The sequence below is a fragment of the Falco peregrinus genome, chromosome 5, assembly GCF_023634155.1.
Source record: "Falco peregrinus isolate bFalPer1 chromosome 5, bFalPer1.pri, whole genome shotgun sequence".
NCBI classification, from domain to species: domain Eukaryota; kingdom Metazoa; phylum Chordata; class Aves; order Falconiformes; family Falconidae; genus Falco; species Falco peregrinus.
Genome location: NC_073725.1, coordinates 20,434,194 through 20,450,901, shown reverse-complemented (window position 1 = coordinate 20,450,901; position 16,708 = coordinate 20,434,194). Strand labels below are relative to the sequence as shown.

The 16,708-nt window shown below is 38.7% G+C and overlaps 1 protein-coding gene across 4 annotated transcripts in view; it reads right to left on the bottom strand.

The window, feature by feature from the left end:
• Positions 1–16,708, bottom strand: part of ELMO1 (engulfment and cell motility 1) — a 311,529-nt gene that overhangs the window by 137,647 nt on the left and 157,174 nt on the right. For all 4 annotated transcript variants that reach the window (XM_055803695.1, XM_055803697.1, XM_055803694.1 and 1 more), the window contains one exon: positions 12,887–12,995. In XM_055803695.1, the coding sequence (XP_055659670.1) occupies positions 12,887–12,995 (109 nt within the window). The remainder of the gene's footprint in view (positions 1–12,886; positions 12,996–16,708) is intronic.

The following is a 16,708-nucleotide window of genomic DNA, read 5'->3' as shown; positions in this document are numbered from 1 at the left end:
TGCAACGGGACATTTTGGGTATGTATGCATGCTGTGCATACCGTCTTGCAAAGGGTGACATCAAGCGCCTTCTCCAGCCTTCACAATTGCCTCTATGTCAATGCTCTGGGCAAAGCATTTTGGGAATATTGACGCCTGCCATACTAAGTGAAATCCAGTCCCCAGTTAAAGCATACCACTAGTGGTGTGACTGTCCATGCATGTGAAGACTTGCTTTCCATTAATACTTGTACAGTAGTGTTGGATTTTGCAGAAATTCATTTAATGGGGAAACAAAAGGAACACACACACACACTGCAGAGGAATTCTTAAATTGGAGGTAATAATAGAAGAAAATAACTGTGGCAGCTTTACCAAAAGATCTACAAAAACATTTTAAAATTCGTAATTTAGCACTGACAAGGAAAAACACTTTTTCTTTTCCTTTTTTTTTTTTTTTAATTTTCAAAATGAATAGGTATCTGAAAATATATCTAATCACTTCAAGCTGTCACCACCCACCCCTGGAATCTGGAGGTGGAAAAGAGGAGGAAAGGAACTGCTGATGATGGAAATGCTTGGTTATTTGTTCATTGTCAGTGAGCAGGGACAGAAATAGCTCTTCCAGTGTGCTGAGATGATGCGTACATTTGTTCGTCTGAGGGTCAGCTCAGCTTTTCCAAAGCTAAATAATGCAAGATGCTGCTACTACTGCAGCTAACTGGGAAGTTTAAAGGGTATAAATTCAATGAGATTTTAAATCCCCAATCTCATGGAAGTCCTTGAAAATTTCAGCCTAACGCATCTATCATTACCTAGTGCTCCATCTACCTAATCCAGAACTTCCAACAAACGAAGTTTTTGTCATGTCACACCGTATTTGGTGTAATCTTGAAACTCCATGTACTGAGACCAAAAGAATTGTACTTTCACTGTTTATTTTTAAGCTTACTCTGATAGATGCAGAGAAAGCCATCTCAAAAGCAGATGGCAAAAAGGGTCAAATAAGAGAGGTACAGTGATTTTTAAGTCAGTCTTGTGATGTCCATTTCTAATTTTAAAATGGAAGGACACTACCTCTTCCCCTTACTCTCAATTGCCTGGTAAGGAGAACACTTTTTACATACAAAAAATATTTTGAAGTTGTAGATGCAGAGACAGGAATAGCTTTATGTCCTCAACTCGAGCAAACAAAACAGACCTTTAAGGAAAAATATTTTTAAAAATCTAACTGTGACTTCACAGAAAATAAATAAATAAATAGATAAATATTTAAATAACCTAAACCAAACAAAAAAGCAACCCCAAAACAACAACCAAATCAAAACAAACACCAAAAAGCCCAACAATGCCTCCTCTCCACATTTTAGTGGCATTTCCAGAATGGCTATATCAGTTCCAAGTCTTTGGTACTTAACTGTATGGGAAAAGTTAAATACAGTCAAATCTCATCTCCCTAGCTGATAGTAGCTTTCTACAATTACCCTTAAAGGCCATTTGATTTGATAATATATTCACCACGATATAAAATTTACATAATGTTTTTCAATGACTTATTAATATGTAAATATTAGGGAAAAGATTGAAAACTTAACTCAAATGTTCCTAAAACATGATGGTGTGCTATTTAAAACCAGGAGGGTGGGGTGAAATCAAATGGAACCTCATCATCGCACAAAGCCCAGCCAGAGAATACAACAGGTTGAGTTCTAGACTAGCTGCACTGAAAATCCTGGAGAAGTGCTCGGTATTCACAAAACCAAAAATGTATAATTTTCAAATGCAAGGAAATAATTATTAGAACTGCCCTTCACTATACAGAAAGGGAAGGAAATGGAAGGGGTGGGTGATGGCTCCACTATTGAAAGCTGAAGAGAAGAATTCCAAGACATGCTTAGAAACATGTAAAGCTCATTAATACCTCACAAATAAACCTCAGGACTTCTAATGCTTTTATACAATGGTCAGCTTGCACCATGCTCCACACAAAGCACACCTTTTATACATGCAAAACTGTCACCTCTGAAATCCCATCCTTTATGTTTTATTAAAAAAATAGAAGGGGAAAAGTTTGGACATTCTCCATTTTTACCTGTTAGGTCTGGAGAAAGATTTTTTAAAATGATCCAAAAAGAGGTGTTGGTTGTTTTTTGGGGGTTGGGTTTGTTTTCTTCAGGTCAACAATCATTTCTCTATTGCAAAGCAATAAAAAACCCCAAAACAACCAAACAAACCTAAATTAAAAGTAATTGCAGCCTGATTGACTAATAAATTTGGGGCCTAGACAGACATACTCAAACCTGTTCTTTGTGGAAAACTATTCACTTCTTTACAGCCTCTTTTCATTGGCAGTGGCTCTGATAATTTTTTGCTCTTCCAAAATGGTTTCATCTGTTTCGATGACAATCCCTACCTTCAGCATAACTAGCATTGACACCCCTGTGTTATGGCTTAGCCAATTTTATTTGCCTATCTAAGACTTAAGGTAACTTTTCATGCTTAGGTACACACCCTAAAACCTCTGTAAAATCTCAGTGAGGTTTGCCATCTACTCTGAAAACCCAAGATGAATAGCAATGAAGCTATTCACTGAGATTACTGTGCAGCCTAGAACTTGGAAAATGACAGCATCTCGTCCTATGAGCTCTGCTCCACCCTGTGACAAAGCTCTGCTGAATTCTGTTGTGTTCAGTCCTATTCTGTACAGCTAAACAATGTTCTGTCACCGATGGGGATGAATAAATTGTACTCTATGCCAGACACCGAAAACTATGGATACCTGAACACATAAAACACAAAAAATATATTCTCAATGTTAAGATGAACACAAGTGAAATGTATGGTTTTAAGGCCATTTCCTTTGCTTTCTGTTTTGGTAAGTTTAGTGCTTAATGCTCATTCAGTGTCTGGAGAGGTCCAAAGAACAAACTATGAGAGATCTTGACTTACATTTTTACTATGTAAATGCCAACTGTATTTTGTGCTGAGAGGTTACAAGCTTAAAAATTAAATACAGCCAGTCGAAGAGCAATCAACCAACCAAAGGAGTTACTACCTATGAGAAGAAAATTTACTGCAAAAAGCTTGAGTCAGGTCACACCAACAAGCTCTTTCACACTCATATGTAGACAAACAACCAATTATTTTTTGTGTCTTTCTAATCTACTTCAGATGAAGAGTCCAACACTTTTCCTTAGCTCCTTATCAGTCACTGCATACATGCCTATAGCTAACATTATTTATGCTATGTTTTTTTAAGTGTCTGTCATCAAGTGGGTCTTTGATGTCAAGAGACAACAAATCTGGATAGAGCTGATGGATGTTTTAAGTCCTTTCTTAGAGGCTTGATAGAATAATTAAACTGATGCTCTGTAGTGGTAATTAGGGGAGAAAAGAGAGCCACCAGCCAGTCTGGGGGATTCTTAGCAAGTAATTTAGCAAGCTGTGCACATATAAAACACAAAGGCCCAGGAAATATAAGCAGAGTGCTTAGTCCTGAAAGAGTGGGAATCTAGAACTGCTGGAGACCAGAGGTATGTTACTATACAGCATTTGAAACTGCAAGAAAAAGAATAAAGTATGTGTACAAAATTCAGTAACAAACAAGACTCAAGGGAAAAAATAGAGATATCTCTAACCTGAGTCATTCATTTTTGCTTTAAAAACAACTTGGAAAGATCCAGAACAATCACAGTTCTCTGTGCCGAATGGGCATAATACATTACGAGGTGTTTAGGGGCAGCTAACAACTCTTCCATCAGAAAGCATTTACATATGCAATAATTCTTCATAGAGAGCTCCATTTTGTTCTCATATCCCCAACACATAAAATAAAAAATTATGGGAGCCTAAATTCATATGACAACCTGGCTTCAAAAACAAAGACCAAGTGTCTGTATGGGTGCATGCATGCATGTTTCCCTATTAATAAACTGCCTACTGCGTTGGGCTCCTGGAGTAGGCAGCATATAATTATATTCCTCTAATGACTTACCAGCATATACAGGCACACAACTAGTGCATACAAAGAGGGCAGCTCTAGTTTGTCCAAAAAAACGGTGAGCAGGAATTACAGGAGACTGCTGTTTCTGAGAGGTGTTCTGAGAGCACTTATGGACCTCCTGACCCACTGAGGAAAAGAAACGTTGAGAGTTCTTCCCTTGAGAACTAAGGCCATCTTCGTTCAAACCTCTCATGAAATAACAAAATGGAAAGTCTAGCTACGCTCGCTAAAAAACAGGCCAGGCCATAAAGAAATATGCCAGCCACAAAAAACGCCTTCATGACATTTCAACATTTATGCAAAGTTTCTGCTAATCCAGGAATAGAGATTGCCACATGCAGAGTAAAGAAGTAAAGCTGAAAGGGCAGTCTCCCTGCTTTGGTGTTTTTTCTGAGAACACCTGTATTCATCTGTTTGGGCCAGCAAGCAACAGAAGGAACCCTCCTGGCTTCCTGAATAAATACAAACTGTGTTTACAATGTGCAGTGCATGGTTGGAGAAGCGGCATGTGTTAACCAGAGAAAAGCTTCAGATAATGTAACTAAGCTGTACTCAATGCCTGCCTTACCCCTGGTTAGTACTGCATCAGGGCATTCTGCCCAATCTCCCTCAGAAGCCTGACAATTTGAATTTTAAATACTTTTAAAGATCAGAAGCTCCCTTTACAGATTCAAACTTTTTTAAAAAGTTATCTATTTTAGTTAGAATAAACAAAATTAAAAAGATCCAGAAAGTAAATCTTTCTGACAGAGGACCTGACTACACAGTCAATAGCAATCCAGCAGTGCCTCCAGTGCCTTGCAAGCATCCATGAAGCTTCATGTGCAGGGACAACCTGGGACAATTAGCAGTACATTCGTTACCTCAGAGCCAGTTCGGTAGGGGATTGTTACAAGGATATTCAACCACTCAAGGAAGGGGATATTCTTTGCAAGGACCTGTGTGTTTCCCAGAATACTGTGCATTTTCTAGCCTTTGCAAGTAGAACCTTGTCTTGGGAACCACGGGAATTAGCAGTTAATGCTGTTCTCATTTCAGCAGATATCCTGCTAATGCAATTGTCCTCAAACCCCAAAATCATTCTGCCTTTTCCAGACACCAAAACCTCCTGTGCACCTCTTCACCTGCAACATGTCCTGCTTCCACCCTTGAAAATCCTTTAGCTTTGCCAACACAAACATTTCTGGAATATACAAAGAAACATTAAAATACACTGAAAATTGCCATTAAAACCACATTGGGCTTTTATACATTGTTCAGTTCTGCGTACAATTCATTAAGCAACTACATGCCTCTTTTTAAAAGGAGCAGCTGCAAAATTTCCAGTCTGCTGCACAACAGTGCAGTGAAACCGTAAGGGCTTACCTCCACATTTGAAGCATAGCTTGCTGCAAAATACAAGAGACTTTGGCTACTTTTAATAAATCTGTATTTATAAAATATTAACACAAAGTGAAATAACGAGGTTCAAAACGGATTCCAAGATGATTCTTCTCTTCATTTCAATCTGCTCAGCATAAACTGCCCCTGAACAATGACCAACCGTTACAGTATACAGAAATTGTTCCAAATCAGAAACAAACATCTGGCTGTATCAGCTGTCTGAAGCTCCTTCTTTTTGCAGGTTTGCAAGTGAACTTTAAAAGCCTAAATTGTGTTATAAGATTTTGCCTACTACTTCCTTCTTCAAGGCAGACACCATTAGCAAAATGGAATCATACAGGTTGGAAAAGACCCTTAAGATCATTAAGACCAACTGTAAACCTAACACTGCCAAGTCCACCACTAAATCATGTCCCTAAGCACCATGTCTACACATCTTGTAAGTACCTCCAGGGATGGCAACTCCACCAGTTCCCTGTTGGCAGCCTGTTCCAGTGCTTGACAGTGCCAGAGGGAAGTCTGTTGTATTTTTCAGTGTTCATTTACATCTTCTTGGGAAACCAAGAAGTGCCATGGAACACACAGAATGAACAGCTAACAAAGTTCTCCAAGCTTAGAAGAGATTTCAAAATGGGAGTTATTTTGAAGATTTTATTTTATCCATTCTTTTTCCTACGGCAATAATCCAAATACTTTAACCTATGGCAATTTATTCCTATGGCAATAATCCAAAATATATCAATATTTCTTGTTTAGTGTCACATCTGCCCAGACTTTTAAGTTACTACATCATCCATCATACCCTATAAAAAAAATTAGAAAATCCTAGAACTGGGTTCCAGTAACTACATTAAAACAAGTTCCAGCTGTTATTCTGCTACGCCATCAAATCTGCCAAAGCTCTAGCTTCCAGTAATCACAGGAAATCAAGATATTTTTTTTTTCTCCTCTCATCATTCTTCAGCTTTCTTTTCTGGTAGTTCCCTACCTAGTTCAGCACCCTCACAGCTAATGCCTATACCTTACTCCCAGTTTGAATTTATCAGGTTTTAAATTCCAGGTCTTGCTTCTTGGTATCCCTTTCATTACCAGGTGAAAGAGCTTTTCACACTTAATCAAGTTACCTCTTTGTTGTCTTTTGGATACATTAATCAATTTCTTAAAAAAATCCCTTACATCCACATCTCTTTCTTGCCCCTAAGTGTTTTTTCAGTTCCTATACACAGACCCATGCTTTTTATTATTAATAATACAGAAAATTGAGAAAATGTAATTATAAAGAAGCTAAAGAATCCTGCACCCAGTACACAACAAGGTTAAGCACTTCGCACATACAAAACAAGTTATGATCCCTGCTTCAAGGAGATCAAAGAGCAGACATACAGACAACAGGAAAAAACACAAAGGGACGCTAGACGGACCAGGGTGTCTAGCTAACTGATCCAGAAGCCAACACTGTACCAACTTTGAAGCCCACAATACCATGTGTAGAAAGTAACATTCCAAAATCTCAGAGGTAAAAATGAAACATCTTGTTCAAAAGGTCTCTGCAGCTCCATTGCTCATATTCTCATAGATTACAGTTGATATTTTGTAAAGACTTCAAGTTTACAATAGGCATGAAGTGATTGAGATGTTTTAGACCAAGAGGTTAGTTGCGTAGAAATTAGTATCTCCCTAGAAAAAGAAAGTTTCATTCTGCCTCTCCTGCAGGACTGTGCCAGCAAACAGAGAGAGACTGGCAAAATAAGATTCCGCTATCATATAAAAGAAAAGTACAATTCAGACCACTCCACAAGTTATTAGCTTTGCATCAAGAAGAACAAGCATATTTAAACGCCTCTATAGTCAGGAATGGCTAAGTTGCTAGCAATGTTTCCAAAGGAACCCTTAAAAATCCAGACCAATATGGATTAATTTAGCTCTTTTTCCCCCCCTCTTCACTGCTACTGAAGTTGTTCTCAAATGCTGCTTATCTTCTAGCTTTCACTCAAGATTTGCTTAATTTTTGCTGCGACTGGTTGTTATCTGATGTGGTGATGGTTTGGGCAAGAGGATTAAAAATTGGATATGTAAGAATGAATGCAGTAAAAAACTAAGACAAAAGAGGTTAGCATTTCTTTTTACTTATTTTAGTAAATTCTAAATCTAGGGTGAAAGTTCAGGACAAAACAGAAAATTCCTACCTTTCACTAAACACCTTTTTGGCCAGAAAAGTTTTTCAACTTCCTAACAAACATTTCCCGACTCTTAAAATGCTTCGGTCTCCATCTTGATTTCCTGTGATTACTGGAAGCTATAGCTTTGGCAAATTTGATGGCATAGCAGAATAACAGCCAGATTTGATTCAGAAAATCAGATTGAAAGTAGAAATGTGAAAACAGTAAAAATTCTATTATATAATTTTATTTACTAATTCTGGGGCTTTATTCTATTTAAATTTAAGAGGAGGAGGGGGAAGAGGAGGGTGAAAAGGCAATTAGCTTTCAAGTAAGGGGAAAAAAAATTGAAATATGACATTCAGTTACAAAAAATAATGGATTTGCTGTAGCAAAAATAAAGTCAAACCAGGCGAGCCCTCAGGTCTGGAATGCTGATCCTGCAGTGACCGATATGCTTTCAGGGAAAGACCAACAGAAACAAGTTACACTGCACGCTATGGATTGTGCAATGCAGAGGAAAAATTGTGCAAAGATGAAAAAGTGCTTCCTGACCCTTGCAGCAATGAGCTTACTCCTTGAAGCATGAGATTTGATTATCTTCATCTCAGTGGGCACAGCCACGAATATCACTGTATACCTTCTAATGTCCAGCACGTTCTATTTGATAAAGGGACAATAATGTAAGAATTTCTAGACCACTTAAATTCTGCAACCTGGGAAATTATTGCAACGAGAAATCTATAGCAAGAACATGTACAAACAGCATCAAGGGCATTACAATACCTTGGCATTTAGATCTTCTCTGCCATGGAAAAAATGTCCTGTAAATTAATTAAGTCTAACAAAACCACATGACAATTAAATTCCCCACAACAGAAAAGCAAGAAAACCCAGTGAAGAAGTCGTTTATCTGACAGAACCTTTAGGACAATCCATATATCTGACATGTGGCATATACCCCTGTGATCTGTCATAAAACCTGAGTGCAGATTTTTGCAAAAGTCCCTAAACATCACCCATCAAAACAATCAAATATGAACATTGACAGTTGAACATCTGTGTCCTGATCAACAATACACTAAAAAAGATGTCAAGAAAAATATGCCTTAACTATAGAATAACTTCAGGCATGCAATGATACTATCTTATGAACATCTTTAAACTACTGCTCCATTGGCAGCACTGCCTTTCCTCAGTGCACACAACATTAGTTTATCGTTCCTCTACAAACCTCTTCACCAGCTTCAACACTAAACAGTTTCAGTTGAAACTGTATGGAAATAAGGAAACAAGCCTGAGAAGCTGTACCAGTTCTGCATAACCCAGGTAACGCTGCCAAGTACCAATTTCCACCAGGAATGAGACTTTGAAGGGGTTTTGAGGATAGGAATGGTGTCACATGCTGAGCAGAGGTACAGAGAACTGGGCATTACAGGCACAGATCGCAGGGGATTAAGGCTATTTACGCAAAACTCTGAGTTCAGATTCTTACTTATGACAAACCCTAGGTTTTAATGAACTCAAAATCTCCCATTAAATTTACTAACTTCAGTTCTGGAAGGATTTTTGGATCTTGTTTTTAATTTTTATATTTATCTGCAATGTTACTGCCTCCCAGCAAAGCCAGAAGTCTGTTAACATGGACGTTCCTTCTCCCCTGAGCGTATATGTCATGCACTGAAACTTGAGGGAAGATTAAGGATACATCAGCTTTCATCGCTACTAGAGGAAATAGGAATGGCCTGATCTTTTCTGATCTTTACAAATTTGTCAATGTTACAGGCACGTGGAGTGTCAAAGTGCCTTACCCTACAGGGGGAGAAGGATTGACCAGTGGGTAACAGCTCCAAGACACAGAGGATGAAAAGCAAATCATCTTGTTAGCCAAGATATACAAAGGCAGCTATTACTGAAGAAATCAGAATTACTAGGTTTTGTGCAAGATGAGTGCCTTGGCAAGTACTCAGTAAAGCCGTTCTCTTCAATGCCTTTTTAACAGCAACAGTAGCACATGATTAAAAGATGTATAGTCAAATATCCCACTCTTTTCTGATTCAGAGATTTCATTGAAGGGGCTTATAGACATGTTTTATTCTAACTTCCATGTTACTTAAACACTGCACCAACCTTCCTCTTAAGTTTTAGCTCCTCTGCTCTGCATGCCCACCTCTGTAAAGCAGTTACCATATGCTCAACTCACAGCTTGCACTGGAGCTTTCTTTACTTACACAAGATTTAAACATACACTTCAAATGCTTTGCTGAAGAAGAGATGAATTTCCAAGTCATGACCATTTTGGAACCAAAGCCAAAGAATTAAGAAGCCCAGCACTTGGATCTGGGGAAATACAAAAGCAGAAGTGGTGGCATGCCTTTAACACTTTATTGCAAGCCCTTGCTGGGATGAATGCTGCTTGAAAGGACCAAAAAGAAATGGTAAAACATCTTCTTGTTGCCTGAAGGTATTTAATACAGTGGAGCAAGGGGAATATAATCAGCATTAAAGTGTTCTTCATAAATAATGGACAGTCTAGCAGCTTTTATCTACTCTGCACTTCAAGAAAGTTTCTACTGCTGAATATTTCATGAGCAAAAGGTCACTTATTGTGGCTTTTAAATGATACAATTCAGAAACTGTAAGAAAAAAGTTCTACGTTCAATGCAATAATGACAAGTTTTGAATGTCTAAAGAAACACTGGCAGCCTAAATACATATTTTGAAACCTGTCACATACAAAGTACCAGGGACACCTTTGCCCTAAACCGTAACTACTGATTTTTAAACCATCCAATCCTATTCAGCAATGCAATATTTATTTTTAAGTGAAGAATGAACCTGAACGTACATTTTCCTAAGTTGTCAGTTCTAGTTTGCACTTCTGAACAAAACACACGGCTGATCACAGGTCATTTAAGATGCGCATCTGCGACAGCCATTTTCAAGAAATCTGTTTTCTGTACATTATTTTAAAGGTGTATTTTATTACAGCATTTTAAAACTACAATTAGATTTCCACATAAACAAAACCATTAAGGAAACATACTGGTGAACAGGTGAATCATCAAGAGATGAGTTAGAGGTAACCTTAGCTCTGTCCCCTGTGAATATAAGCTACAATGCAATCTTATTGCCACATCCAGAGACAGATGCTCTGTGGGTGTAGATTAGCATGACTTTACAGAAAGTCAGTCGTGCTACATCTGGTTTCTATCAACAGAAGCACCAGTGCACTTCTCAGCATCAAATCTTCTTCATATAATGTCACACACCCATGAAACCATGGGAGCCTGCTGCAAACCGGCACACCTAGCATCCCAGAGACTTGCAGCTTCAGCAATGCCAAAGCAAGTGGCTACAGAGCGTTAATGGGTAACATCCCTTAGCCAGAGCTATCCTTGAGGAATTCTTCAGTTTTCTTTCTAATCCCACACTTCCAAACCATAGACATACTCCAACTAAAAAAAAAAAATAAATCCCCAAACCAAACAAATAAAAACATGACAACTCATTTTCTTTCTAAAAACTTGGGTAGCCAAAATAGCTTTCCTTTCATGTTTTATTCATATGGTAACTGAGCCCCCACCCCAAATCCTGTTATTTTATTCACAGTCTCCGCTTTAAAACCAAGTAATAAAAAAGTTAAAACATGAAAAGAGGTATCTGCAGAAGTTAGAAGTAATCAGAACAGTACCATACACAGCAAATCATCTACATACTAACAGCCTCCTGTGTGTGGACAACATACAAGTCTGTGGCAAGAGAGGTTTATTTCTTGAATGATTTCTTATGACACAGTAACGAAGTGAGACACCTTGCTAACCTCTAGCTCAATCATTCTTCTTAGCAGCAAATTGCCATGCGAGTCCCGTGGAGTGATGGGACATACACAAGAATGCCACGTGCAAAGCTGTACTTTGGATTTTAGATTTTTTTTGTGCATTTGTAAAAATAAAATTGATTTTTAGCACTTAATTCAAATAGACTTACAGCTTTGTTAAGATGGCACGTCCCTTCTACATTTACTGGCAGAAAAATTCGGACAGACCTATCATGCGTGATTTGGCATTAAGACACCTCCACTGCAGCAGTAAGGTTATTTTAAGGGAGACATGTCTGCTACAGTCTGAACCTTACACAACACATCACCATTGCCATACATCTAAAATAGTCGCTAAACCTTTTATTTATAGACATAGTGAATGTGCACCTTAATAACTCTGGTTTACTTAGGATGGTATTCAAAAGTAAACATCACATCTTTTATCTGGGTCTGTCAAATATGGACTGTCAATTTGGAAGCTGCAAGCAAGGCACAGGTTTTACCCTGACCCGTTGCACAGTCACAGATTTTTCCTTTGGTCAGTAAATTCTCTCAAGACGTTGCATTTAAAGGCTTCAGATGTATTAACAGCCAAATCATACTTTTAAAACAGAGCTTTTGATGTCTGTTTCAAAGCTAGCAGGAAAAAGTATCAATGATACCTGTAGGCTTTCTTGCTGCCTTTTGCATTGCTTTTCTCTTATTACATTTCATGGATTTGGGTGTAAAGATTAAAAAAAAAAAACAAAAACCAAATCTTTCTCAGGGAAAAAATTCAAAAGAAAGAAAACGTCACTGAAGGAAACAAAGCAACTCCATTGTGCCCCCTGCTTGTGCAACAAATAAATGAAGCTTGTGGTAGTGCTTGCCAAAACAGACTGCAGCTGGATCCAAAACATTACTGATGGGTAACTGAAGTTTACATGTATTGATACGAGTTAAACACCAACACTCTAGACTAATGAAGATACAGACATGCTCTTCTGTTTGATAGCATCTAACGATTCATCAAGGGACTGTAATCAAAGCCAAAGACAGCTTGTTTACTCTGTATCAAAATACAATATTTCATACCACACTGTTAAGAGTAAATGATACATATATCATCTGGTATTTAGATAGCGCTTTAGATATTTAAGAGGAAACAGGATATGTCAGTTTAGATGAGCAATCCCACAAAGAATGACTCATGTAAGACAACCTATGGACAAGCCCATGGAATGGTAAGACCATGAAGTCTCCTATATCAAATCACCTGATGGGAAGTGAACTGACCCCTCTATAAACGATGCAACTGCCCTGTTTCATATAGAAGAGATTCAAAGACCAGGTGCCCATTTCTGCTGCTCCACCCTCATCCCTGGTATGCCCACAAACTAGTAAAGAGACACAGAAAAATAGGCAGTCATTTTGAGTGCCAGTGTTCAATGCGTAACCATATTGAGAAACTATTCTCAGAAGAAAATTCTTGCATTGAAATAAACTTTAGGTATCACTTACTCCATGGTGCTTAGAGGTCAAACAAACAGGTCAACTTACGTAGCTCTCCTACTTTCAGTATTTCACACAGCATCTTTGTCAGCTCAATGCTGCTTCGGCCAAATGGGCACTCATGCTTGTCTTCTCGACTGCTGTTCTCCAGGACAATCTGAAGGAGGAATCAAAGTAGAAAATAATCAGTGTGAAGAACTCGTAAGTTCAAGTACTATCCTCCACATTAAACATTTGCAAGATATACCAGGCTGAATTTAGGAAACTGTATGCAGAGGCTCTCTTTTCCTAAACCTTAGCCCTCCCCTGAGCTAAATGACCTGTGTCTGAGGCAGTCAGGAACACAGAAGCAGTGCTGCTCTATAGCCAACTAGGAAGCTTTGCCGTTCCTATGCAACATAGCTGTTCTGTCCCACGCCTGGCGTGGAGAAACTGCAGTAGAAGCCAAAGAGAAAGAAATAATTTCATTTCAAATTTGCCAGTTAAAGGACATTAGTTGTGAAGATTTATAGACATGAGCACAGATAGAAATAACTATAAAAAACCCAGTGGGAAAGAAATAGCATAGCTGGATTCAGGCTCCAAAAAGGTCCATGTGTCAAAAATCAAACTGAAGTCCACAAAGGAAGAAAATGTGTGTATTTTCTCTGTTATGGATGAAATTTGTGCTTTTGTGCAAAACATTTCAGGGAACTATCACCCTTGCATCAAGTCTATGAATGCCGCAAAACCAATGCAAGGAGAGCCTTTGTATTCTCTGTTCAGTGACACTGCAAAATAAATGGGAGAAAAGAATTCCTTGCATGTTTTTACACCCATTAAGTTCTGCTGTATCAGATACAGTTCGCATAAAGTTTTCCCTGGCACTACAACTACACAAGAGATTTCAATGTAGATGAAAAAATGAGTTATAAAAATACTATAGATTTCACCGAAGCTGTTAACCTGAAGAGAGAGCAAAAAAGGGGTTGGTAAAAAAAAAAAGAAATGGTCAAAACAGATTCACAGTAAGAGTTGTCTCTGCAGTAACAAACTTTGCACATTAAAAAAAAAAAAGAAAGAAAACACATCCTAAACAGCTGCTGCATAGCCTGGGGATGAGGGACAGAGGAAGAAAATTAATTTCAAAGGTACGAGATTTTGCCAAGCACCAGAGAACGTCAGAGGCTCTCTAAATACTCTTCACAAACAGGTGTTTAGACATTTCTCTCTGCTTTGCATTCCTCCTGTCTCCTTAGCTGCCATCTTCATTGGTTTTTTGCTTGTTTGGCTTTTTTGTTGGTTGTGGGTTTGGTTTTGTTTCTTTGTTTTAAATCTTTCAATTTTGGCAGCAAAGAAAGCTTTGCAAAAGGCACCAAGGCTGGAACTTCACCCCAAACCAGGATAGGTTTTAGACAGTTGGAGGAGAGGACCGATGCAATGCTGGATGCCAGCAAAAGCCCCCTTCCCTCCCTCCCCAGATCTTATTTGTGATTGTTTCATGTTCTTTTATGTGCAGCAGCCTTCAATGTGAAGCAGTTACAGGTAAAAGTGAGAGAAGAAAGAAAACCCAAAAGCAAGTAGGAAAGTTACATGCTTCACATATCATGCCAAAGCCTCTTCACCAAGCATCGATTTTAGTCCTACTGTACAAAGGGCAGCCTCTAGCTGATACCCTGCTCCCAACCCATCACCAGGTAAAAAGATGCAGAAGGATGGTTGCTGTCTGTGTTGTGAGAGTGGATAATTACTTTGTTTCATTTTCCAGTGGCACTGGTGGTTTTCTTAAATCACCTAGACTTCCCACAGAAGCTTAGAAAGTCATTAGGGATATGATAAATATTTGACCTTTACAAATTTTTACTGGGCTTTTCCAACAGGACAGTGTCAGAATCATGTTTCACCAGGCTACCAAGAGGAGTTACTTTTCCTTCTAAAAGTTTTGGTTTAGATTACATCTAATTGTTCCATGTCATCTCTGGATAACAGCTGTACCAAATCAAAGAAACACCCCTGCATTTTTTTGTTTTACGTTGCTGCAGCCACTGTTCAAGGAACATGTGAATATGACTTTGCATCCTGGATGAGTCATCCTGCTTCAGTCTCTTTCATGGAGGGTAGTGCTACGTTTCCATGCCCAAATGCAGGAGCGATGATAGAGTTACACACACACGAGTGCAACGTAAAGCTGTGTCTCAACACCTTCCTGAGATCACTTCTCTTGTTTTATTATTATTGTGTTTTATCTCTCACATAATAAAATATCTGAAAGGTCTTTTCCAACCTAAATGATTCTACGATTCTATAAAACCTGCACATTGGAGCAGGGGCCTGCTTTGACACAGATTTAGATACAGCAGAGAAACACTGGTAATAAAATCAACGGAGAGGCAAAATGAAAGGGTAGGGGGGAAGGGAAGGGAAGCACTCAGATCAGCATTCCTTCTTGCTTCTGGCAAATGCATTTTGTTGAGTTTCACATTAACCCGACATATTAACATTTCATGAGCACATAAATATTTAATGGTGACACCATATATGCATATAATGTAAGGCAGAATTACAGCAATCAATAAGAATGCCAGAGAAATAGTTAAGGCACTGTGTATTGCTATACAGCAAATTAAATGGCAATTTGAGTAATCAATATGTAAAGCAGCCTTGAAATGAACCTCAGACACAGTCTCTACAAGCATCATCATTTAGCATTTGCTGTGCAAAATAAGGCAGAGTTGACATGCTATATTTCTGTAAGAAAGGAAGATGGAAGGCCCTTTACTACATCTAAATATCTATAGGCATATTTGACAGATACGATCCTCTGTAAGAAACAGCAACAGTAAAAAGGGAAATTAAAAAAAAAAAAAAGAAAAAAGAAACAAAAGAGGTTCTTATAAATACCCAAAGCGAAATCATTCCTAGTCTTGGCAACAGATTTACAACATTCATTATTATATTTGTAGTATTCTTTTCACGACTTTGCAACTCATATCCTGTTCCAAAGTAAAATGCTATAAATATAGCTGATAAGGGCATGATTTTAATGTTATTTCCTTTATCACTCTGGTTACAGAGGAGAAATAAGCAGGGAACAGACACGTTTACTTCATAAATTGGTGAAAACAATAGCAGGGACAGAAACATAACACAGCTCTAGACAGAAGACACTCCTGTACTTCTGCAGAGCATACTGCTGGCTTGATTCATGGTTCTACCACAACAGTTATCTTACCAAGGAAAGGAAAGTAGTGAGGAAGTTGTGAAGCCCACACAACCTTCATTCAAATGGGGGTCTATCATTAATGCTTACCAAGTGGCTGTACCCTATTATCTTCCTCCTCTTCCCTCTCACAAATCTGCAGTGAGTTGCAGATCCACCAGACATTTCAGAATTGGTAGGTATGGTGGTTAAATTATGCTTGGAGAATACAAATATTTAAAGTCAGAAACCATGGACATTGCAGAAGACCAATTGGCACCACAGGAAAATAAAATCATTTAGGTTAGAAAAGACCTTTAAGATCAAGTCCAACTGTAAACCTAATACTGCCAAGTCCACCACTAAACCATGTCCTTAAGTGGCACATCTACTGGGCACACTGTTCCAGTGCTGGACCCCCTTTCAGTGAAGAAATTTTTCCTAATATCAAATCCAAATCTCCCCTGGCACAACTTGAGGCTGTTTCCTCTTGTCCTGTCCCTTGTTACCCGGGAGCAGAGACCGAAACAACACACACACCCCCACCCCCCCCCACCCCCTCCCCGCCTACAGGCTCCCCTCAGGCAGCTGTAGAGAGCAACAAGGTCCCCCCTGAGCCTCCTCCTCTCCAGGCTGAACCACCCCAGTGCCCTCAGCCACCCCTCATCAGACCTGAGCTCCAGACCCTTCCC